The sequence below is a fragment of the Heloderma suspectum genome, chromosome 2, assembly GCF_057233095.1.
Source record: "Heloderma suspectum isolate Gila_16-S chromosome 2, 16-S_ref, whole genome shotgun sequence".
In the NCBI taxonomy this organism is placed as follows: Eukaryota; Metazoa; Chordata; class Lepidosauria; order Squamata; family Helodermatidae; genus Heloderma; species Heloderma suspectum.
The window spans coordinates 224499056-224525557 of NC_139459.1; the positions used below are offsets into that span (position 1 = coordinate 224499056).

The 26502-nt window shown below is 45.5% G+C and overlaps 1 protein-coding gene across 7 annotated transcripts; it reads right to left on the reverse strand.

Moving 5' to 3' along the window:
• Positions 1 to 289: 289 nt before the first annotated feature.
• LOC146354131 (CD276 antigen-like) lies at positions 290 to 25307 on the reverse strand. Of its 7 annotated transcripts, XM_084838250.1 has the most exons (8): positions 17755 to 17914; positions 16375 to 16509; positions 8735 to 8910; positions 6053 to 6373; positions 5260 to 5502; positions 4269 to 4421; positions 2505 to 2577; positions 290 to 1959 (listed from the first exon to the last, which is right to left on the reverse strand). In XM_084838250.1, exons 3-8 carry the CDS (start codon positions 8805 to 8807, stop codon positions 1935 to 1937), a joined length of 888 nt encoding a protein of 295 aa, XP_084694376.1. In that variant the 5' UTR covers positions 8808 to 8910; positions 16375 to 16509; positions 17755 to 17914; the 3' UTR covers positions 290 to 1934. The 7 variants fall into 7 exon arrangements, with proteins under 7 accessions (XP_084694376.1, XP_084694378.1, XP_084694373.1 ...); XM_084838252.1 differs by lacking the exons at positions 16375 to 16509; positions 17755 to 17914 and adding an exon at positions 25241 to 25307 and having other exon boundaries at positions 8750 to 8910; XM_084838247.1 differs by lacking the exons at positions 16375 to 16509; positions 17755 to 17914 and adding an exon at positions 25241 to 25307.
• Positions 25308 to 26502: the final 1195 nt, after the last annotated feature.

Sequence of the window (26502 nt, forward strand, 5' to 3'; positions counted from 1 at the left end):
CCTTGGGCCAAAGCAGAGCACAGCCCTAATAAATTTGTTGGGCTGCATCCTGCAATCCAAATAGGATGATGGCCGTTATATGAATGTTTTTAATACAGACCTACATTAGAACAACCCACCTTTCTACTGCTGATAGAGAGAGCTAAGAGATACTATTTCCACTTCACCCATCCCCACACTCAAGTTATATATCACAGATTTGCTATGGTTCTGTTATGCAATGGGCCACACCTAGGATTGCTCTGAAAGAAATCCAAACTGCAGGGTCACAGAAACAGTCAGTCTTGTTCAAGTTGGAGATTGTTTATTAATAGTGGGATAATGTTTATTAATAGCATTCACTTCATTTATTTCATTTCTATACTGCCAAATAACCAAAGCTCTGCAGGGAGTTCAAAAAATTACAGCCCAAATATACAATGTAATAGAAAGATAATATGAAATCTTTAATATACAAAATTTTAAAACAATATAAAACAGCTGAAAAATAGTTACAATAAGATAAAACCTGATGAAACAACTTACATTAAAATCCACCCCATATGCCATCTAATGCCTGGGAGTAGAGGAAGGAACCTGGCACCAAAAAGATGACAGTGTTGGCACCAGGTGGACCTAGGTGGACCTAGGTGGAGAGAAGATTCCACAATCAAAGGGCTACCACCAAGAAGGCTGTCTCCCTTGTTGCCATTCTTCTACCTTCCCTCAGAGCAGGCAACTCAGAGGAGGGCCTCCAATGGTGAGCGTAGTATATGGATAATGTTGATAACGTGTTTTTAAAGGCAATAATTTTCCGCAATTTCTACAGAACAAAAACTTAAGAAAGGATCATAATAAATACAAAGAACTTGAATCAGATACTAACATTTGCATTTTCTGATACAAACGGTACAATCTTAAGCAGCTTATTCTAATAATAAAAGCCATATATCCTGATAGAATTAGTGTATCATGAAAAATAACAACTATAAACACAGACTATTACATGTTCCCATATACATATATACACACACATGTACATGTACACACACACACACACAGAGAACATGAGTGCGCTACAGAAACGGTACTGGTGTTAACTTGATCAATAGTTGCGGTTAGTGAGCTGCGCTTGACTGTGACTAGATTCATTCAGAATGTAAGAAGTTTAAAAGGCATTGTAATTGAGCTTTTTTAAGGTGATATATGAACCTGCCATAAGATGTTGTTTACATGTAAGAGTAGCATAGATAGCATAAGATAGTATAAATAATGCAGGAGAGACGCTCTGGGGTGTCATGTAAAGAGCCCACAAACTTTCATGAAGGAGCAATCTCAATCACAGGAGAAAAGTTCTGTGTGAAGAAACCCTCAGTGAGGACAACTGACCAAAGTGGAGGCAGATGTCCTGAGGGTTTTTTCAGTTTCAACAGGCGGAAGCTGTTGAAAAGGTATAACCTGGGGCAGGAATGTCACAGGGACATGTGTTCAAGAACAATTAACTTGCTCAAGGCAGCCCAGAAGGTCTATAATCCAGGATCCATGATGGCTGGGCATTATGGGAATTATTGTCAAACACATATGGAGGGCACCAAGTTGAGGGAGGGTGTCTATAGCCAAAAAGATTTGAATTCAGATCACCACACTAGTTTCTTCCTTCAGAAGTATATCCACAGTTGCTGTAAAAAAGACAGGTGCAGTAAAACAGAATTTTAATTCTGTCCAAAATAAAATATGCCTTTTATTGAGCTGGTTAAGCAGGCTGCTTCGTTCACCAAAGTGCCAGCCCTCCTTGACTAATAAGAAATGAATCTGCAAAGAGGGTTGGAGAGCAAAATTCTTACAAAATCATTTGCCTTCACAGCCTTTGGCATTACAATTTTCCATGTTACTCTCTTAGTCCAAGTACTTTATTTACTGTTATTGGATGAAGAGGAATCTTTGACTTTGTCACACTAAATGTCCTCTGCAATTTGTTCTCTAGGGAAGTGAAAAAAGAGGGGGGGGAATAAAGTGTCAGCAAGAACACCACTGAATGCAATTGGATAAAGAATTAGTTCAATTATCATTCTAAATATTATATGAAACATTGGTTTGGATCCTGCATCTTCCTTCTGTGGATGAAAGGTCTCCTTTTGTGCAGTGAAGGCTTCTACTCCAGTGGAACATTTTCACTGGTGGAACAGGGGAAGAGGCAAACTTTGTCAATTCGCCCCTCCCCCAGCAGACCGCTATCCTCCTGAGATATCTGTTCTGGAGGGCTGGACAACCCTCCAGAACAGTGGGGGAGGTGGCACTGGTGAGTTCAGAGGGAGGGGGAATTGGCCAAAAATCCTTCCCCCCTTTCCATCAGTGGGAGCATTTTGACTTTGAGCAGAATTCCCCACAGGGAATGTTCCTGGTGGTGCAAAAGGAGATGGATCCAACCCATTATTTCCATTTTGAAAAGGACTGAACAACATAGAACTTTAATTCTGTATTATTAACAATACTAGTAATCACCAGACTTGGCTATGCGTACTTACCTTCTGTTAAGAACCCAGTTTCCTATTTTCCTATAAGGAATATGATATCTTTGCCCAGGCAACTTAATGGCACCTAAACAAGGAATGACAAAATATATTGAAACTTTAGAAGATACTAAGACATTGAGGAAATCTATAGTTATTGCAGAACTATATAGAGTTTGGCTTTCTGAGGCAAACTAGACAGGGATATAATTATATTTCCTAGCATTTTTATCTCTGTTTTAACCCCCTCTCACCCCATCTTTAGAGGACAAGGCATCTATGTCCTGATGCACGCATACACACACTTTGTTGAAACTTGCTAATGACTCTTACAAGAATTGTTCCAACATTTTCAATGAAAAATTAAGTTGTTAAAAACCACAACAGCAGGGTTGTTCGGAGGACTTGACAGAAATGTTGCATCTGGGACAGGGAGGAAAGCAATGCATCTCATAGCTCCTACCAGAGTCCAAACCAGAAATCCATCCCATGGAGGCAGTAAAATTGGGTGTCCTTACATTTCTTTGAACTCTGGGTGTTAATGAAATAAGGAGGCAGGAGCAGAGATATTGGTGTGGAGCAGGACGCACAGACAGGCTTTGGCCCTATGAAGCCCACTCTACCTTCTCTATCCTCCCATAAACTCTGAGCTTCTACAAAATAGTGAGCAAGATTATTGTAAAGCAGTACTTTCATAATAGCAGCAAAAAATGTTTCCGACCCACACTCTGCAGTACTATTGTGTTTGGGAGCAAAGAGAGCTATTATCCTAGCAAAGGTCCAAAGGAGAGAGAGCTTTATATACTAATTGCCAGCCCCTCCCCTTCCTGGTCCTCAGCTGGGCCACTGCTTCCAGCAGGATCTTCTTCCTTTTCTTGAGTAGAGCCCTGGGAATAAAGCCTTCTGGCAACCAAATGGGCACTTCTATGGTGACTCTGGGCTTCCCACCAGGTCCACTGCTCTGTTCATTCTTGAGGGCTGGGGAGGGGGGAGAGTATTGAAAGAGGAGAACTGGGGATCAAGGCAGTGCTTGAGAAGGGATTGGAGGAGTTATTGGGGAGCCCAGGCAAGGCATCCCTATGATGGGGTTCTTCGGGCTACTGCAAGTTCCTCCCATTCTTTAGTGAGAGAGGGATTCTCCATGGAAATCCAAGCATCTTTCTCTGAAGAGGTTTCTACAGGGTCTGAGTCAGGTTCTAGTATTATAAGAGAGGGAGAACATTGTCTCCTTCTCCACTTTCTCCACACCATGCATAATTTTGTACATCTCTATTACGTCTTCCCTTACCCTCCTTTTTTTCTGAGCTAAACAATCCCAGCTGTTGTAACCTTTCCTCATAGGGGAGATTCTCCAGCCCCTTGATCATTTTAGTTGCCCTTTTCTGCACTTTTTCCAGCTCTACAATATCTTTTTTAAGATACAGGAAGGGTTTCATTCTGAAACAGGCTCAATATTCATATCTGGACTGGTGGCGAGGTTCCAGTGGATTCAAGGTAAACTGGTAAAATTGGCCCATTCAAATGCCACATTAAGAAGTACATAATGTGTTTCTGTAGTTTATTATGGATGAACTTGGAGTGTTAAGTCCGAGAGTTGTGTAGAATAATGATCTTAATAAGTAAATAATATTCTGCATTGAGATCTTTCCTGTAAAAACACACATGACCTTTCAGCTCTGGTATGAAGTTTTCTCCATGTATGCCTCCATAAGAACGTTTCCAAATGAGGAAAGAAAACATGCACCTGCAGCCAACCCTTAGTTGGCTATAAAAACACACCTTTCTTTTTTCTCCAATACAGCAATGCCATAGAAAAACCAATGACCAACACAGCAACAATTACTATCGTCACAGGCCTGTTGTCTTTCACCTCTTCTTTGGCCAATAAGGGCTTATAGGACATGGCCTTTTCAGATGTAAAACAAGCAGAACCTGTATAGAAGAAAGAAAGAAACCCTCTGGAGTGAATTTTCTACCTGGAAAATACTGACTGTGGTAACGTGTGAATACTTCAGCCTCAGTTACAAATCAAAGGCAGGGGCAGTACCTCCACAAAATGAGAATGCTACAAGCCACACCCACACCACCAAGCCACTCCCACTGCCTCTTCTCTCAGGTCCGCTTACCCCAAACTCCTCCTACTTCCTTCATCCAGGATCTACCAATAGAAACCCCTCGTATTAGCCATGCTAGCTAACTGAGCCTCCATGTTCAGAGGCACATTACTTCTGAATACCAGATACAGGGGACAAACAGGGAAAGGCTATTGACTTTACACCCTGCTTGGAAACCTCCTACAGATGTCTGGCTGGACACTGCCAGAAACAGAAGTGTTGGACCGACAAGATGAAGACAAGTGGTTTGCCAAGGCTACAAACTTAGTACAAGGCAAAGATTGAGGTCTGAACTCCAAAGAGCAAGCCCACCCAATCATTTCCCTTTCAATTTCCCCACAAACATTCCCACACAGACCCCTCTCCAATCAATTCCCCTTCAAAAAATTTGCTCTCCAAATTCTCTCACTGAGGGTCACTCTACACTACAAGTTATAACTAATTTTCAAATGGAGTCAGACTAGTGGATGCCATGGTTTCCTGGGCATTGTAGTCTGAGGGTGAAAATATATGGTTGTTGGCATTTATTGTCTTATTGGAGAACTACAGTTCCATGTTCCTTGATTAGGAGGTATGACTGTTGAGTAGGCATGAAACTGGTTGAAAGCTGCAGTGTAGACATGGCCTGATGAGCTATTGCAGGAAATTGAACTCACCATCAGAGCTTATGTTGTTGAGAGTACAGCAATATGTCATTTCATTGACAAGAGATTCCAGCCGGACAGTACTGATGAGGGAGAATGAGCCATCAACCTCAACTTTCTCAGACAGTTCTGAATTGTGAGTCACGTTGGTTCCATGGTTATCAAACCAATAGAGCTGCCTTGCTGGATACCCTCCAGATGTTCTACATACAACATCATCATTCTGTATTGTGACATGAGGTTCAGTATATGGTGCTGAAAAATAAGTAGGTGTACTAGTTAGAAATGGGCCACTACATCATGGATCAACAGAGAAACTGTTCCTACAGTTTTGAGGACTGGGAGCTCTTCCAAAGACCATTACTAAATCAGAAGCATGACTGGGTTTGTTATATTTGTATCCCTCCCTCCAAGAGTTCAGAGAGGTATTTTCCAAGCAGTTACCTACTGAGCTGCTCGCAAGGCCAAGACCTGCTGAATTTCAGACACCATACTTGAGGTAACTTCTGCCCATTCTTTTGTTAACTTTACTTATGTTCTTAAGATAGAATAGATTCTAACATTCCAGTACAGTTTTTGTTACTTTGAGGTTACTATGCATCCTAACTTTTTTTTTCTTTAATTAGGTCCTACATGCTTGCGGAATGTTCAAATGGTCTTGTAAAAAAAATGTTTGAATTGTCAGTTATCCAATAATAACAGTGGGATTTAAAGGGTACCCTTTAAAGTAGTAGCAGCTTTCACTATTAACTTTGACCCATGTACAATCAGATCTGGAGTCCATTGCTCATTGGTTCAAACTTACCAACAACTGTTAGAAATGAATACAACGTCTCGAAGCCTTTGCTAGACATAAGGAAAAACTCATAACATCTTTGGTCAGATATTCGTACTTTTTTGATATTCAGGATGACAGAGCTATTAGTCATGTCCAGTGAAATTCTTCCATTGTCAGCAGCAAATGTTTTTCTTATTGTATTGATGATACTTATATCAGAACAGTTCATCACTGAAGAGCAGACTTTCACTGCCACTCTTTCAATATTTTGGCTATTGCATGTAATGTTAATGTTTCCTCCGAGTTTGGCAGTAACATTTTCTTCACACAAGAAACTGGTGGCAAAACCTGAGAGAAAGCAGAAGAAGCATGCCAGTGCAGAAGTTATTTCCAGTCCCAAACATAGGTTAATAAGCACACTATTACTACAGCCAAGTACAGCTGCATGTGTCAGTCGGAATGAACATAGCTCAGGGGATGGACACAGGCTTGTCATGCAGAAGGTTCCAGGTTCAGTCTTTAGTATCTCAAGTAGTGAGACTGGTAAAAAAGACTCTAGCTTAAGATCTGGGAGGGCTGCTGCCAGTCATCTGGTGCCTTCCAGATGTTTTGGATTTCAACTCCCATCCAGCCAGTATAGCCAATGGTCAGGAATCCAGGGACTTGTTGTTCAAAACATCTGAAAGGCACCAGGCTGAGAAAGTACTGGACTAGATGGGCCGATAGGCTGATTCACTATAAGGAAGCTTCATATGTTCATATTTGGTAGGGGTGGGGGAACCACTCTGTGATCCAGACAGTGGTTACAGCTGACAAAGCTCCATAATAACATTTGTACCATCTTCTTCATTGCTATGGAGCACATGACTTTGAACAGAGATGAAGTAATACATGCAGATTCTAAAAACGAGATGCAGTTCTGATGAACGTGACTTATGTTGACAAGGGGTTTTCCGAGCCAACTTATGGTCCCTGGGATGCTCACCCAGGTACTATAGAATTGCTTTCTTAATGTTATTATTTTCAGCTTCCTCTCTGTTTAGTAAATCACTTTGATTTAATTAGGGCTTTGTTTGACTGGACATTGGTGAGCACCAAACATTTACAAAAGGATCTGCATGATATATACTTTCCAGAGAAGGGCCTGTTTTGTGGAGACTAGTCAGTGATACCTATCTCCTTGATATAATTGAAAAATAGGTTTCTGGCTGCTATTGAGAACTACTCCTTGCTAACAAAATAAGGCTGCAATCCTGTATACACCTACCTGGAAGTAAGTCCCATTGAAATCAGTGGTACTGGTTTCTGAATAGACATGTATAGGATTCCATTTTAATTGCTGAACAGGCTTGGACTGAACATTTTACCTCTGTACAAATTCATGCAGGAGTTTAAAGACTGTAAAGTAGTAGTAACAGGGCCATCCCCAACAATGTCAATAGGAAAAAGTATTTAGGAGATGTCAAGTCAAGTTCTTTCTCAGTTATATCCAGGACAATCTTGTATGGATGGACACACTGGATTCAAGATTCACATTAATTTAAAACTAACTGTTAAGAAAATTAATCAGGAAGATATAACTTTGCCCATCATTAAGAATAATAGGTTGGCTAATAGGCTGTACTCATTATAAAAAATCATATAAAGATTGCTTCACATACATTACACAATGAGCATCTCATCTTAGCCACTGAGCATATACTTGACAGAGAGCCAACAGTAGTCACAGCTTTCTGCCTCGCACCCTTGCATATTTTCACGGACACACGTAAATAAAGCATTGCTTCCCTGGAAGAAACCATTTTCCTTCCAATCCATTTTTTATTTTGCCATTCTGCGACAGCACTTCATAACAATAAAAATATTTTAAAATTTAATAAATAAAAGTCTACTTCCAGAGAAGAAGTAAAATATCCCTTTTAAAAATTTCCCTAGGACTTAATTTAATGCAACCTTCCCCAGTCTGGTACCCTCCAGATGTGTTGGGCTACAACTCCCATCTGTCCAAGCCAGCAAATGGTCAAGGATTGTGGGAGTTGTAGTCAAAAACATCTGGAAGCCAACGAAGGAGGGCACTTCCTTCCATCCTGGCTGAGCTTATTCATCATGACTTACAGCTTACATTCGGGAAATACAAATCTGAATGAACTGTGGATTCTGATGTTATCAGTGCTGCTTCAGTAAAAAAAAAAAAAAGTTCTGGAGAGAAATTCGGCAAGGAAGAATTTCATAAGCATCCCTAAATGATAACAATACCAAGAATTGTCATGGATGTCATTGTATCAAGATTTACACAGTATTGCCGAACTGAAGAAAATTTCAGGATGTCTTTCTCCTTTTGTGAAAAAGAACATGCTTGTAGCTCATAATACCTGAGAACAAGGGCAACTGGCTTAGAAACCAGAGTGATTAAGGTTGGTTTCCAGACATCAGGATCCAAACATTCTCTACTCAGCATAAACTTCACTCCCTTTCTCCTCCTGGCCAAATGTACATATTACCAAAATTCCATGAGCTTCAACCTGACCTAGCCCCCCCCCCCCACACACACACGGTTTGCAATCCAAAACTTGTTATTTACTTGAAACTTGTACTTTTAGTGTCAAAAGCTGGGTTTTTCCTATAGCTGTCAATGAAAGGCAAAATAAAGAGTACACAAAGTGCCAGCCAATGAGCCACACAGTCATCAGTGAAAACAGGGAAGTTTACCATTTTGAATACCACCTGAAAAAGTGGCCAACAGTAGCAGGAAGCACAGAGGTAAGAACTGCAGGGATGCCATCCAGATAATGTTGAAATATTGCCACAGTACCACCAACTACTCCAGATCAGGACTTTTGCAGGCACAGGTTTTGCAAACCAAATCCAACCTCTGAGAAAGCCACCTGTGGAGAAATGAGAACATAAGAAATTCCATTTCTGTTTTTATCCAGATGAAACTGATTTTGAAAAAGACTGCTCCCAAAAGAATAATTCACATTATACCTCTGCAGGTAGTCCTTCCTTTAAAAAGGTGCCATATAAATAGCATAATGGAGAAGGGTGAAACCCCTTCATAATACAGGGGACAGGATGTTAGGACACATGGATGTGACTGGATAGCTCTAGAGCATCTCTACAGCAGCCTAAAATCCTGCATTTAAAGACTGTAGAGTAGAAGTAACAGGGCCATCCCCAATGTCAATGGGAAAAAGTCCTTAGGAGATGTTAAGTCAAGTTCTCTCTCAGTTATATCCAGGAAATCCGGAGGCTTTCTGCTTCCATTTTAAATGTAGGATCACAATGGACTCCCTTTACATGCGCTTCCTTCCCCTCACCCCTTTCCCCCTCCTCCCCCTTATCTGAGTCTTCCATACGTTTCATTATGCAGCACTAGATGGCACTGTGGCTCTAGCTCCTCTTATTGCAGCTTTTGCTTTTTCGCAAGAGAACTGAAGCAGAACACAGGTGTGGTGATTTCATAGCTCATTATCTCTGATGTTTTTAGAAAGGGAATAAAGGTCATTTAGCGCAGGAGACGTCCTGGAGGTTAACAACATAACCTAAAGGATCCACAAAGATATGTGAGTAACCAATCTCAATAGCAGGATAAAAGTTCTGTGTGAAGAAGCCCCTAGTGAGGCATTTGGCATGTGTGTATCCCTACACATGAGGAGGAGGAGGAGGAGTGGGGATGAGCACACTAGTTCCACACACATAGCCCATTACGATTTTTATTGTCCTCTACACAGGGAGGGTGATTGTGTTCTAAATCATGGGGAGAAACTCCATGGATGGAGGAGGCTCTCCCCTGCACAGTCATCTTCCCTGTGTTGAGGGCAATGAAAATGATGATGGAGCTAGGATTCTCATCCTCATTCCCCATCCTCATGTCTAGAGCTTCCACATGTGCTGAATGCCTGAATAAGGTTGATGTGTGTCATAGAAGGAGATTTTCCCAAGTATTTTATGACTATTGCTAAATTTGAAGAGTACCCACATGGAAGCACAGAATTTTCATCTATAAACCTCAATAGCAGACCAATATTCCATAAAGAAGTCCTCATATTACCCAGAAACACACTGTCAGGGTGGAAACTGAGCCGACAGAACCCCAGAGCAGTTCTGATTCTGAGGAGGATCAGCAATCCGTGGGAGAGGGTCCAGCTCATCCCTCACAGGCACAGCAGCTGGCAAAGATTCCTCCTGCCGGCATTCCTGAGATAGATAGCGACCCGGGCAGTGAGAGAGTGCGGGAGGGGGGCTTGCTAGATGCTCAATGCAGATGCAGGGAGCAACGAGCGATGAAGGGTGTGGAAAGGAGGCGTAGCGCCCGTTTGGTGAGCAAGCAACGGCCACCTCCCGTGGACCCAAGGGAAAGAGGGAGGATCTCTCCATAGCCCATAAGTTCAGGGTCTTCAAGTGATTCTCCTTCAAACAGGGACCAACTGCCTACTCGGAGCATAGGCAACTCTGCTGTTCATTGCTTAGTCGCTGGTGATTAGCGTCTGAAAGAGTCATTAAGTTGTAAAAGGAGTAAAGCCTTGAAAAGAATCCTTTCGTCTGTGTCTTGAGTTGGCTATTGGAGTATACTGAAAGAGGCCGCTAGGGCGCTCCTGACACACACCCTGCTCCTGCAGCCCAGCACAGGCCTTGCCAAAGCATATTGCAAAATAAGGTGGTAAAATCCTGAGGGGGCAGAATAGGTAGGGTCTACCTTCAGACTGCAGGTAGGGGCCAGTTTTGATATTTTCCCCCTCCATGTTAAAAAGCAACCCTCCCTATAAGGCAAAAGCTTTTTCTGCCATTCTAGTTTTCAACTTATGATGGGATGGTTGTTGTAGTAATAATCATTTATTGTTTATTTATTTAGAATAGTTTTGGAACATCCCTCCACTCAACAAGCACTCAGGGTGATATACAATAAAAACAATCCAAATAATAAAATACAAAAAAAAGAAGACCTAAAACATTTTTTAAACTGGGGATTTATAATAAAACAGAGAGTGGCATTAACGGTTAACAGCGCAGTAGAACAATATTGTCTTCACCAGTGATCTAAAGGGCATTGAAAAGGAGGCTAGCCTGAGCTACCTGGGAGGGACATCCACACCTGGGGTGCTGCTACACAGAAGGCCTCTTCACATAGGGACTATTCCAAAAGTGTGACCACACCTGCCGTCTAAAGTAGTGCAGCCCATTCTGTCACCCAGTTCTCCTGCATGTGTAGATTCAGCCATGTTTTTGGCTTAGTGCAATGGTGATAACCATACTGTCTGTTTTGACAAAAGCACCACCAGAATATAGAGCAGAACACCCCAAGATGAAAAACCATTGTTTTAAGTTGAGATATATATGAATTCATGTGTAAATTCAGCAGCTATGTAATACACATATTTGCAAATTACTCTGTAGTAGGTGTCCACTGCAACAAAACTAGGAAATGTGCTCAACCCTGACAAGACCGAGGTACTTTTGGTGGGAGACAAGAGGAGGCTGGGGGATGTTGACCTGGTGTTGAATGGGGTACGGCTACCCTTGAAAGACCAGGTCCGCAGCCTGGGGGTCATTTTGGACTCCCAGCTGTCCATGGAGGCTCAGGTGTCAGCTGTGAGCCGGACAGCGCTGTATCAACTCCATCTGATACGGCGGCTGCGCCCCTTCCTTCCCGACCATCTGCTCCCATCGGTAGTACATGCCCTGGTCTCCTCTCGTTTAGACTACTGTAATGCGCTCTACGTGGGGTTACCCTTGAAGATGGTTCGGAAGCTGCAGCTGGTACAGAACGCGGCGGCTCGCCTGATTAAAGGCAGCCGCCGGCGAGATCACATCACTCCAGTGCTGAAGGAGTTGCACTGGTTACCAGTTGTTTTCCAGGCCAAATTCAAGGTGTTGGTTTTGACCTTTAAAACCCTATATGGTTCCGGCCCAGCCTATCTTAAGGAGCGCCTCCAGCAACACCAGACAGGCCGCTTAACAAGATCAGCCTTGGATGGCCTTCTCTCTGTCCCATCAGCCAGGACAGCTAGACTGGTGGGGACGAGGGAGAGGGCCTTCTCTGTGGTGGCCCCCACTCTGTGGAACTCCCTCCCTAGGGAACTCCGTCATGCCCCCTCTTTAATGAGCTTCCATCGTGCATTAAAAACATGGTTGTTCAGGCAGGCATTTGGGGTGGGTTAGGGTATTTTTTTTAAAAAAAAATTATGGTAAAATTTTATTGTTTTAAATTGTTTTATGGTGGGTTGTACATCGCCCAGAGTGGCTGGGTGACCAGTCAGATGGGCGATTAATAAATTAAATAAATAAATAAATAAAATAAATGTGGGGCTCTAACTTCAGATCAAGGAAAAACTTGCTAGGTTTGTTTCTGCATCGCACTATGAAAATAATTGGTGATCCACTTCATATGGTTGTTGAGAAGATAAGTAAGTTGATTACATTAAAGCAATTTGTACACATGAGATCATGCTATAAACAACAGCAGCAGCAACAACTCATTAGTACTGAATCCCATAGCACTAACTCTGGAGCAGTCTCTGAAAACAGCAGTGGGGCCACTCTGCAGGTGACTAGGAAACCTATACACATAAACTGTAAGCTATCATGTTATTTCCTTTTCTGCCAAAAGAGGGAGCTCTGCCCCATCTTACACACTACAGTAGGGTAGGGATGTACGAAAGTCACTTACCTTTTCCCAGGGGTGCTTCGCGGTGGGGGGGAGGCACTTCGCTTCTCCCCCTGAAGTTCAGGAGAGGGGGGGGAGCCGTCCCACCTCGCCTGGCCGAAATTCAGGCCGGGGAGAAGCGCCCCGTCTCCCCGGCCACGAAACAAAGTGTAAAAAAAAATAAAAAACAAACACCCCGTGATGGGCTACGTAACGATTAACGTAGCCTATCACGGCTAGATTTCCAAAGTCAGCCGTGATAGGCTACGTTAATCATTACGTAGCCTATCACGGTTGACTTTGAAAAAAAAAAAAGCGCGTACGCAAATCTTTACGTAGACTACCGGGACCAAATAAGGAACGCAAATGGCGGCGCCCATAGGCCGCCGCCATTTGCGTACGCGCTTTTTTTTTTTTTCCAAAGTCAGCCGTGATAGGCTACGTAACGATTTACGTAGGCTATCACGGCTGACTTTGGAAATCTAGCCGTGATAGGCTACGTTAATCGTTACATACCCTATCACGGGGTTTTTTGTGTTTTTTTTAAACTTTGTAATGGCGGCGGCGGCAGCCGGTCAGAAGACCGGCTGCCGCCCCCGCCGAAAGGCCAATGAACTGTTGCCGGGACCCGCCGCCGGGAGGGACATTCGCCAAAGGTAAGTCCCATCCCGGGGGGGAGCAGGGGGGTGGCGGAGAATTTCACCACTGATTTCGGGGGGCCGAATGCATTGGTGCTCGGCCCCCCGAAGATTCGGGGAGAAATTCTCCGCCATCCCTACAGTAGGGATGTCAGAGAATTCCACCACGGATCTCGGTGAGGCCGAATACAAGTGCATTCCGCCCGCCAAACCCCGTGGCGGAACGGCCTGCCCCCCCGCAGATCCCCCCAAGACGAGACTTACCTGGGGCGGATCTTCCAGGTGGCGGCGGCTCCTACGGTGGCGGCGGCTGGTCTTCCGACCGGCTGCCATCACTGCCATTTCCAGTCTTGTTTAAAAAAAAAAAAAGACGTGATAGGCTACGTAAAGATTTACGTAGCCTATCATGGCTGGGTTTTTTGCATTCCCCTTTATTTCGCCGTCATAGTCTATGTAAATATTTACGTAGATTCAGACAGCAAAAATAAGGAATGCAAATGGCAGCTGCTGTAGCCGCCGCCATTTGCGTACGCGGTTCCTCCCCCCCGAAGCCCTCCGCAGCCGGAAATTCGGCTGCGGATGGCTCTGGCCTGGCTGGGCCTGGCCGGCTGCTCCGCAGAGCTGCTGCAGAGTACAGCCGGCCACGGAGGATTCCGGGGGGGAGGAACGGATCGCCTCCCCCCCGTCGAGGATTCTGGGGGGAGGGACGGAATGCCTCCCCCCCCCATCAACATAATCCGCAAAAGGTAAGTGACTTTCGTACATCCCTACCAGACAGACAATGCCATGTGGTGAGGATACCATGTTCTATTTGCTCCTTATCAGTTGGACATATAGCCATCAAAGTCTACTGTCATTTCTCCTCCTAGAGGTACCTTCCATGATTGAGTAAACACTGTCAATGAGGGGGTTCGGGCATAGTCATGATCTTGCAACATAAAGATTTGGGCTAGATCTACACCTCGTGTCATGTCCATATGATCCCATCATGGTGACGCTATATCCCTCTTATGCATTTATACCTCGTAGGACAGGACACACAATAACATCTGTTGCAGCATTTATACAGAAATAATAGCCAGAAATAACTCTAGAAAAATGGTATATGGAATGCATAATGCGCCCCAACAGTTATCAGTTGACTTCAATAACAAGAAAAAACACCACTGTAGATCTTGCCCTAGTTAACATTTGTTGGTGAATGCAGAATTCTGAGAAATGGCATCAGTTCAGGTAACACACTTCTTGTCTGAACCGTCTCAGCCTTGTACAGACCCACACAGGGAAAATACAGTGTGAACTGACAGATCATGAATATAGCCAGCTGCATCAGACAGACGGGGGGGGGGGGGATGCTGTCACTATCACATTTGCTGATTATTATAACCAGTGGTTTGCCCATCCATACACTGCTTTTCTGCAAGTCACTGTGGCTTCCCAATGGCGCAGCTCCTCCTGACATCTCCCTGCCTCTTTCTTTAGCAGACATACATTTTAGCCTAAGTAACCCGTCCCTCCCCACATAGTGACCGCAGATGCTGCCTCAACGTTCACAGTGGTATCCAGTTGTTGTCCCTCCACTGATGGAAGGCATCAGTGGAACAAGGAGGAGAGAGATTTTCAGCTGTTTCCTGCCCACCTGTAGCTCCTTGCACCACCTCCCAAGCTGTCCCAGGCCAAAGGGTCCCTCAACCCTCCCAAAGATTTTGAGTGGGGCACGGAGGGGGAGGGGGAACCACTGAAACTCACCCCCTTCCCTGTTCTTCTGACAGATGCCTTCCATCATCAGCAGAGGGACATCAGCTAGATACCACCCTAAAAATTATATAAATTGCCAATTTTTGCAACAGTACTAAATAAGAGACAGTAAGGGCAAGTATGCATAATTTACAGTTAGCATAGGATGTGGATTTTTTCTGGAAGCACATCATGGTAAGGACAGTATAGGCCAGGGGTAGTAAACCAGGTACCTTCCAGCTGGTTTGAACTACAAGTCCCATCAGCACCAGCCAACATGGTCAATGGCAAGGGTATATGAGAGTTTTACTCCAAAACATCTGGAGGGTACCAGGTTGCTTAGCCCTGGTGTAGACATCTCACTGAAGCATAGTTTTATAGCCTTGATAGAAATCAGGGTTACAGTGACATACTGATAGGCCTGCTCCGCACTTTATACAGGAAACAGCATCACTAAGAAATATGTGTATTTTTAAACAAACACCTGTGTACAAGCTTCTGGGAATCTGCTCTTTGAAGTTCCCAGGAAGGCAGCCTGCACATCTCCTGCTAGTAGCTGCAACTAATACTCAGGAACTTTAGATTTATCCTATAACTTTAATAGGGAAATGAAAGTGCTTTCATTTTTGAAGACTCTCACCTTTGACTTGCCCTTGAGAGCTCCCTTCCAACAATTTTAGTAGTGGCTATAGTAGATAACATCGGTCTCTGTGTACTTTTTGTGAAGTCATGTGGTTGTTTTTATTGTACAATACACTTACTTACTCGATGGCCTTGTAGGGCCCTTCCAACCCTACTATTCTATGATTCTATGATACTTGCACAGTCCCAGAGTTCCCTGGAACTGCAGACTCTGGCCTCATCCATCAGCTGGAGAACCGAGGGCCACTGGAAGGCTGCACCTCCTGCCTCCTGGGAAGAACATCATCACAGGGGGGAGGCCAACCTGGTCCTATACATTGGCCAGAGAAGGAGGAGCTCCAGGGACCTTGCTCCACCCCTCCCTGCTTGAAAGAACACACAGCTTTCGGTTGACCCTGAAAAGCTTATAACTTGGGTGAACCACTCAGGGAAGCCACAAGGGAGCAGAGGGCCTGGGTTGTAGCTTTCAAAAATTGTTGGTGGGTGGTGGGCTTTGGGGTTGCGTTTGTGATTTTAGGGGTGGGGTGCCCACCTGATAGGCGGAAGTGGGGGAGGCATGTGTCCACCTGGCAGAGGCAGTGGGGTGAGTTCTGGGGGCCAGAACATACTGAGGCTGGGTGGAAGATGCTGGTGGAGTGCTAGGGGCAAGCCATGCTGGGTAAGGGGAACAGGGGAGAGATGCATAATACCTGTTCCCTGTTCCACACCGGTCCAGAGCCGAAGGATGATTGGGGGATGTGTGACTCCATCCTCTGGCCTTCGTCTGCTGCTGTGTAATGCCAGGTCCATTGCCCATAAAAACATCTCTCATCCATGACATGATCCTGCATAAGGGTGTGGACCTGACATGTATCACAAAGACCTGGCTAGATGAGGCCACTGCTCCCACTCTTGTGGCCATTTACCCAGCTGGATTTTCATATGCGCACTCAGCCAAGGGCTGGGGGTCAGGGAGAGGGAGTGGCTGTTATCTACTGGAAGTCCTTGGTCCTCACCAGACTCCCTCTCCAGGAGACTAGGGCTGCTGACTGCATGTACTGGAGGCTGGGCCCAAAGGGCAGTCTGAGGATTCTTCTCATGTACAGTCCACCCTGCTGCACAACAGACTCCCTGGCCAAGGTGCTTGAGGTAAAGTACTCTGCAAAAATGCAGCTTCCCCACAGGTAAACTCTGAGGTGGCTGCAGACCGGCCACACTATTATGTGCCGCAAAGGACCACCAAATAGACCCAATCTGCAGCAAATTACCCGTGAAGACAGGCACCTGCTTACAACATTGGAAACTCTTGTTTGCAGCATTAGAAACCCACCAGTTCCCATTTCCACTATTTTTGCCTGTCAGGCAAGGCTGCTGGTAGAGGGTATGATACAGAGTTGTTGTTGTTGTTTTTTAAGGCATTATACCTCATTTCAAGAACCTCATGTGTAGGGATGTCAGAGGATTCTGCCACTGCCGTGATAGGCTATGTAAATACTTACAAGGCCTATCATGGCTAAGACAGGGACGCCATTTGCACCGCTGTCTTTCACCATGATAGGCTATGTAAATATTTACATAGCCTATCACGGCAAAAAAAACGGAACGCAAATGGCAGGGCTACGGCGGCCGCCATTTGGGTTCCTGTTTTTTTGCCATGATAGGCTACGTAAATATTTACATAGCCTATCACGGCGAAAGACAGGAGCACAAATGGCAGCCGCTACACCATTTGTACCCCTGGGGGTTTTTTTGCCGTGATAGGCTACGTATATATTTACATAGCCTATCACGGCAAAAAAAACCACGAATGCAAATGGCGGCCGCCGTAGCCGCTGCCATTTGCGTCCGCAGGCTCTGCACACCTCCAAATGCACCCGGCTGGCAGCTCTGCGGAGTTGCCACAGAGCAGAGGTAGCCGGGTTAGGATTTCAGGGGGAGGTGTGGAGCGCCTCCCCCCCTCTGCGTATCACCCCTTCGAAAAGGTAAGTGACTTTCGCACATCCCTATTCATGTGAAGACTCTTTCACATACACACACACTGCACTCCCCTTCCGCCCAATTCAAGTCACAAACTATTCAAAGCAGACTACCTGCTCAGGAGGGTAGCAGCAGCAAGTCTTCCTGGGAAGATGTCCTCAAGATCTCCTGGATAGAGATGTCAGAGGAATCCATTTTGGGGGGTAAAGCTTCGCAAGTTTTCACTTGCCCCAGACTCTGGCTTGCTTATCCCCAAGCTGGATCGACTCATCACATGACGAGTTGGGCCAGTTCACAGTTTCCCACTTTTTTTAATGTGTGCAAATAGTGATTTGCACAAAATTGCAGGTAGAAATATTTACAGAAATCGTGATTTGCACAAAATTGTGTCTGTAAATAGTGTGATTTGTACAAAATTGCAGGTTTAACTGGTCTAATTAGTCCATTTAATGGACTAATTTAGTGGAGCAAATCACATTATTTACTGCTGCAATTTAGCGCAAATTGCAATTCCCAAAAATGCTTATACCTGCAATTTAGTGTAAATTGTGACTTGCGGATTAAAAAAAAGGCAGCAAAGTTCCCAAGTTTTGGGAACTGACCTGCTGCTTGGCTCGCAAATGTGCACTGTGTTGGGGGCGCTGCGGGGATCCGTTGAGCCAAAAGCGAACAGGATTTCCCCGCAACGGCCAACCCTAGATCCCTAGTCCTGGAGACAGCACAAACACCTTCTCTCTCTCTCTCTCCCTCACACCCACACCCACACCAAAAGTAGCAGCAGCTTCCTTCTAAAGGAAGGTGAGTGGAAACAGCCAAGCCCTGATAACAAACACTGGGCCTCTCTCCCCTCATCATGCACCTGATAACAAACACTGGGCCTCTCTGCCCTCATTATGCACCACGCACCCTGAGCTCCTTGGAAGAAGGATGGGAGAAGAGTACAATACCAGGAAGTAAATTAAGTGATGATAGTTGATGATAGCTGAAGTAACTTATTGAGATTTGGACTTCCACAGAGATCAGAAGGAAACTACTGAAACCTAGCATTTGGCATTGAAATGTGGACTAACATTTCTGCACTGGGTGGTCTCAATGGATCAAATATTTCAGTGTTTGCCTTTGGTAGGGAGGCAAACTCTCAAAGCCAAACATTTTGAGGTCAGGGCTGAGAGCAGGCCCGGGGGTGGAGCCTGAGGTGAGGTGGAGGAGAATTCTAGGGGCAAATTCCATTCCCTAGTGTACTGGCCTTTAAAATAAAAGGCTGGAAGAGGGTGGGGAGGGATTCCTGCCTTGTTGCTGACTGTTTCTGGGAAATGGTCAAAAAACAATAAGAGAGTGCTTTTTTTCTGGCTGCAGCCTCCACTGACTTCAGTGACAATATATTTATCCCATAGGACCAAACTGTATATGACTTTCTCACATCGTTTGGTCCTGTGTAGCTGTTTTTCTCTTTAACCCATAACTACCCTGGACAGGCTCAGAGCCAGATCAGAAACATAGCATGGTGGGGGTGGGGGGAGAGTTTGACACAGGCGTGCCAAAGCTCTTTCAGCCAAAGGGCCAAATTTAATTTTGGAGAAGCTTTCGTGGGCTGCATTCCAGTGGTGTGCGGGGCCAAAAGCAAAAGGGATGTGGCCAAAAATACCAGCGTATTTAGCTTAAAGCTCTTACTCCCAGTAGCTAAGCCTTAGGAGAGACATTTCAAGCTTTCAGAATATGGGGAAACTGTGCAAAAGCCAGGAAACCATGAAACAATCAGTGATTGGGAGAAAGGGGGTGGGGCCATATGGGGGAACTCAGAGGGCCAGATGTGGCCCCCTGGGCTTGAGCTTCTGTACCCCTACTTTAACCTTTTGCCCCTGTTGTAGTCCTGAACAGAATCAGCCCCTGATGGCACTTGCCATTTACAACGGGAGAAAATCACAAGTGTGTGTGTGTGTGTGTGTGTGTGTGTAGGTCTGATTCCAGTCAGGACCTCAGTGGATGCAAAAGGTTAAAGCCCCTCTCATGCCATGGTCCCAGCCAGGCTCCAGGGTCTCCACGCCAGCTATTGCTTAAAGAAAATACAGCTACCAGTATTACCTCTGGTTTGGCCCTTAGACTAACTTTGAGAGATAATTAATAAAACAAGCAGACTTTCAATAAGGAGGAAGGATTTCTATTTAAATCTAACTTGACATCAAAGATGAAAGCCAGAGTGCTGCTCGGTCAAACACAAGTTAAGGCTTACCAAGCTTGGTCCTACTGCTGAAGTTAATTTCCAATTCTTTATTTGGGTGAAAGTTCAAAGAGCTCAATCACTAAACTGAACAAGGAGCAAAGTTTATATGCACTAACCCATGTCATATATTTCCATGAGAGGGAGAGAGTCTCCTGCAAGATAATCAATCATGCTCTCCAAACAAAAACATCTTTTTTGCCTTAGCTCATCAGCATGTGGTGATGCCAGATGACAATTACAAATAAGGAAGTGAGACTATGAACCCCACAATAGGTTTTGGGCAACCCCCAATGATACACCCGCACCTCTGGGAGAGCATCCTCTACAAGATGTTGAAAGATGTCCCGCCCAAGGCTTTCTTTGGGCACAGGACATAGTCAAGCTTAGTATTCCTGTGCCACTGTTAGCCAAAATATGTAGAAACGAATTAGGAAGCGGGTGTGCGCACCCCACAGTATGCTTAGGGCCACCCCAAATTATACACCCAAACATACAGGAGAGTGTCACTGATGCAAGTACCAGTGATGGTCCAATGCTTTCTTTGGGTGCAAAGCACTATCAAGGGGGTGCACCCACATCAATCGTTGCCAAAATATATAGAAAAGAATAAAGAACTGAGGCCAAGGCTATGCAGGGCAAAACATACAGTTACCGTTTGGGCTGTATGAAGAAGTTGTTGCATAGCATTATCAGTTGCATAAGGAAATTGTTCATTCCTCCTCCCACTGAATCTCCATAACAACTTTTCTGCTTCTGTGCATCTGGGAGCCAAATTACACGCAATGTTAAACATGCCTTTGCATTGAATATGTGCTTAAAAAAACAAAGCAAATAGCAGTTGTTGGGTGGGGTATGTGATGATGATCAGGAGTGCAGCAGGGAGGGGGGATTAACTATTTCCTCCCCTCTTATGGTCCTGACAAAAATCATTCTTCCAAATCACATAGGGAGGAGGCTGTGCCTCTCCCTTAACAGGGATTTAACCCTTTCCCCCATGCTATGTTTTCCACAATGACACTGGATTGTATCCAGCCCAGTGCTATCTTTGGATGCAAGGCAATGTTGCCTACCCCAATAACTGGCAAAATATATAGAAAAGAATAGGGCACTAGGGCAATGCGCCCCACAATAAGCTTTAGACCACCCCAGATCATACACCCATATGCTCAGAAGAGTATCCTTGTACCAGATAGCACCGAATACAGATCCAGCCCAATGGCTTCTTTGAGCAAAAGGTGCTGTCAATCGCATTTGCCCATGCCAATCATATTCAAAACTAGCGAGCGGACCCAGCTTTGCATAGGTTGGAATAGCCCATAGTTTGAATCAGGGAAGATGTTAAGCAAATTTAAGTTGCTGTCAGAGTTAGACATATTATGCCCACCCTGTCTAAATGAAGCCACATCCGCTGCCACCCCTAGGCACAGTTCTTGAGGGAGAAGTCTGTCCAATCTATTCCTCTGACGGGGGCTGCCCCACAGCAGGGGGAATGTGAGCCATGACGCTGTTTCTCAGTCTTCTCTCCTCTGGCTTCAAACTGTATTGACTGCAAAGCTATGCGCTGGTTAGGCAAGTCTGCCACCTAGTGACTGAAGGTGCTACTGCAGATTTCAAACACACAGACACATTTAACTCTAGTAGAATTAATGTGCTTTTTAAAGCCAAATTACCCTGAGATGCACACCCCTAAGATCCCCTTAGTATATATCCCATGTTTCAGGTGTCTAGGTTTCAGTGCTGGCATAATGGTGCTGACAGACAGATAGACACACATCCTCTTTTATTATTATAGACATGCAGAAAACAATAAGGAGCTGCAGCTGTGCGCTCCACAATAAGCTTTGAGGCATCCCAAATTTGGGATGGGGGAGAATTCCGCCACGGACCCCAATGAGGCCAGATTCCAAGAATCCAGCCCCATTGGGGCCCATGGCGGAGCAGAGCACTCACCTCCGCCTCCCCGTGGAATCCATCCAGGCCGGCTCTGTCGCGGCCTCCATCCTGCAGAGCTGGCCACCAGCTCCGCATCCCTGACGAATGTCGATATGGCTGGCAGCCATTGCCGTGCCGTATTGCTGTAAGTCAGTCTCCGGACGCAAACGGCGTAGTGGGTGCCATTTGCGGCCATAAAGCTGGTAGATTAGCCTAAATGCAGCCATTTATGCGTCCACTATGCCATTTGCGTCCCTGTTTTTTTGACGTGATAGGCTACGCAAATATTTGCGTAGCCTATCGTGTGAACAGGGAGGCAAATAGCGTAGCGGAAATCCCTGTTCACGCAGGATCGAATTGACATTAGTCAGGGACGTGGAGCTGGTGGTCAGCTCCGCAGGATTGAGGAGGAGCGGAACCGGCCTGGACAGATTCCAAGGGGGAGGAATGGATCGCCTCCCCACCCTGCAGCCCCCCCCCGAACAGAAGGTGGGTCTTTCGTATATCCCTATCCCAAATCCTACACGCACATGAACAGGAGAGTGTCCTCTACCAGATGGCACTGAATTGTGTCCTGTTCAATGGCCCAAAGTTTACTGTGCAATGTACAGGCTCCATTACATATGCCTTTCTACTTATTTTTGCAATAATTGGTGTTGGTGCATCCACCTGACAGAGCCTTGTGTCCCCCAAAAAGCATTGGATCAGATGCACTTCAATGCCATTGCACAGAGAACACACTCCTGTACATGTGGGTGCATGATTTGAGGTGGCCCAAAGCTTATTGTGGGGTGCACACACCCTGTTCTTCCTTCTTTTCTCCTTATTCAGTTTACTGACTGAGCTCCGCTTGAAACTCTCGTGGAGATAAAGAACTGGCAAGTGGGAACTAGCAACTGCAAAACCACACCATTCTTGAATACCAACAAGAGCGTGCTGGTTCTGGAAATACGAAACTGAAAGACAGGTCACAAGTTACAATAATTGGGAAATCTATAGTGAAAGCCAGGGCTGCTGGTTCAAGTTGGCCCACTCCAATTTTGCAATCCCAAATCCCCAATAGCAGGTTGCGAAAGCATCCTGGTGGGGGCTTCCATGGGCTGTAAAGAACCCCTGAACAAGCCACACTAGTAAAGAGGCAGTACCCTGAGGTGGGGTGGGAGGGGATGCTCCATGGGTTTTCTGTGGGGAGAACCTCTTGACCCACGAGTCCTCTGTGTGGGATGGGCATTTCCTCCCAAGACTTTTCAGGGTTCAGCCTGTTTCTGTGCAACAGCACTCCATTCAGTTGCATGGAGATAGTCATAGCAGCCTCAAAAATTCCTGGTGGGGGCCAACAGTAGCCTAACACTGAAGCCCTTCGGGACAAGAGGGTGTGTTGCTGTTTGTCTCCCCCACCTGACATTTCCGAGGCTTCAGCCTCTATTACATTCCCTATGCACAGAGTCTTTTTAAAATGCTGATGTCAAGAAAATGTGGGGTGGGGAGGGGAACCTCATATGTGTTTGTCAGGAACTTATTTCTTGCTATCGAGCACTAAAGGGACACGTTCTTTCCATTCCACTATTTTAAAATCCTAAATTGCCTTTGATGGCTAAACAAACCCAAAGTTGCTTGATTTGTGAAGAATAACAAGGAGATGCACAAGGAAGGACACATTGCTACATACCTTGTCTTGCAGACAAAGTACATAGAAGCACTAAAACAGCTGCAACTGAGCAGGAAAGATTACTTTTTGTAAATAAATAGCTTTTATTGATACGTTCATTCCCCCCTCAATTACAGCCATCTGTTTTATTTACTCAAGTGTTTTTATGTGCAAGATCACTGCAGGAATGATAACTCAACTTCAGGTTTGTTCAAAAGCTGTTTACATTTTTAAAATAATGGAGAGGAGAGGACCCTGCCCCCCACACACACCTTTTAGTGCTCAACTAGTGAGAAATACACATGGGCCAAACACACATGCACTCTCCCACATGACACTCTCCTGTACATGTGTGGCTGTGTGATTTGGGGTGGCCCTAAGCTCATTGTAAAGCGCATCACCCCAGTTCCTCATTCTTTTTGACAAATTTTGCCTATAATGTTGCCTATAACTGGCATGGCAGATTCACTAGACAGTGTCGTGCGCCCAAAGATAGCAGTGGGCTGAATGCACATTCAGTGCCATCTAGCGCGCTCCTGATGGTGTAAGTGTGTGATTTGGAGTAGTCCAAAGTTTATTGTGAGGCACACTGCCCTAGTTCCTAATTCTTTTCTACATATTTGGCTAATAACAGTGGCATGAGGATGCTATGTTTGACCATGTCCTGCACCCAAAGAAAGTATCAGGGCAGACAGGTTTCAATTCCATCTGACAGAGGATGCTCTCCTGGAGGCACAAACGTATCACCTGGGGTTGCCCAATCCTGATTGTGGAGTTCATACCCTGAATTCCTTATTTGCCATTGCCATTGTATTTGTTTATGTATTACATATCTATACCGCCCAATAGCCGAAGCTCTCCGCACAGTTCACAACACTTTAAATGACAAAATACAGCACAAAATACAATATCACATTTAAAAGTTTCAAACTACAGTATAAAAATAAAGCCAGAATAAAACCTATCAGCAATTATTTAAAATACAAATAACAGATTTTAAACAACAGAACTAAAAGACTAAAATGCCTGGGAAAACAAAAAGGTTTTCACCTGGAGAAGGTAAGAGCCCACTAACGGGTACTGCGGGAAAATGATGGTTTTGGCTAGCAACCATTATTGTTAATCTTGCAGGAGACTCCCCCCGCCCTGTCATGGAAATAAGCGATATGGCGTAGTCCAAAACGTATTCTGGGGTACAAGAGCATGCAAACCTGAGGCTGTTCTTCAGTTTACTGACTGACCTCTGACTCAAACTTTCACCCAAGTAAGGAGCTGGCAGCTGGGAGCGAGTAACCACCTTCAGCATTGTCCTGAATGGTACGGTCCCGAATCACTGCCTCTGCCTTGCACCCCAGCTGCTTTTCCCCAAGTGCAGGTGTACCCCTTCAGTCACACGTCCGGACCCTACAAGGGGCGAAGCAGCTGTGTGTGTGGTGTGTGTGTGTGTGTGTGTGTGTGATCTGCATGGAAGCAAGGCCGGCAGGGAAAAGGCAAGCAGTTCCGCAACCTCTCCCCACCGCTCACAATCCAGAAAGTGCGTTCTCCTCAGAGTCGTCGGAGCTGGGATTTCACCGCACGCTTTCGCATCTAGTCCCGTCCCCCCCCCCCCCGCACACCTGAAATGTGCGATTCTCGAGAGAGAAGCGGCTTCGATGTTGCCACTCCTCTCTCCGCATGCCAGCAGAAGCGGGACACGGACGGGGCTCCCGGAAGCCCTCTGAGGGCGAAGGAGAGCCGTGCAGGCGCGCTCGCCCCGCACCCCCTCGCACGCGGCCAGAACGACAACGCGATCGCCTACCTGAGCGCTGCGTCAGGCTCCCGTTTCTGGAGCGCAACAAGGGCGGGAAGCGATGCCCGTTTCTGCTGCTGCGGAGGAGGGCCGGCGGCTTCTTCACTCTTGCCCGCCCCTGCGTCCAGGCAAAAGGGCAACAGGAAATCTCGGCTTGTTTACGGAGCAACTTGAGTTGCTTTCATTTCTCTTACAATGTCACGTTTGGGGCACGTTTGGGAGGAGGAGCGGCCTTCTAAGTTTACCCACGGTGACTGAGCAACGTGGCTCCGGAGGACTGCAGAAACTGGGTCAGCCATGGTAGCCGGGGCTGATGGGGGCTGTAGTCCGACGCATCTGGAGGGCAGCTGGTTGGCGAAGGCTGGCCTTGAGGGAGAAAGGTCTTGATGTGGTTCGCAAACTGTAAAGAGCCCCTTTAACGACTGCATGGCGTGAATGTGTGCGAATAAGGAACTTCAAGCAGTCAAACCACGGTGTTCTTGAATGCCACCAAGAGCATGTTGGTTCTGGAAAAGAGAAAGTCACGCTACACCAGTCTGCAAAAGTATTGTGGAAATTGGGCTGCTGGCTTAAAATGCCCCCCTCCAATTTTGCTGCCTCATTAGCGGTCCCTTCTTCCCCCTGACCCCATGGCTGATTTTGTGGCCCCTAGTGCCCCCACCGAATTTGATGCAGTAAATTTTCAGGGCTGCCAGTGACTTGTAGGTATCCCATGTTTTTAATATTAACATCTAGGGAGAAATTTGGGTAGTGTGGCTTCTCCCATTATGGTGCTGCTCAACTGAGCTGGCATCCTTCCTTGCCTATCTACTGGAATATGGTGCCATCATTGGCCAGGAGAACTGCTTCCCTGGACAAGATATCTTACCTGCTGAATGCCTTCATGACCTGCAGCTGCCATAAGTAATGCAACTGTTAGATGGGCTTATTCCTCATCTTTAACTGTAACAGCCAATCATTTTGAGCAGAGATGGGCAATACATGACCTGATGACATCACAACATGAATAAATGAGCTTTAAAATATCTTAGGGAGAAAGGAGAAGAACTTGACATAGGGCATGCCTCGTATCAGCCTTATTAGGTATCTGAAATATGGCTCAAGTAGACATTTGGCATCCCTCCTTCACCTTCACAATCACAACCTTCCTGCATTTAGATGGACATAATGTGCAATTCTCGGAGAAGGAACCATTTACTTCCCTTGCTGCAGAAGAACTTCTATGGGGGCTTTGCTCTGTCCCTCTTAAAAACCTCATTCAGCTAATACAT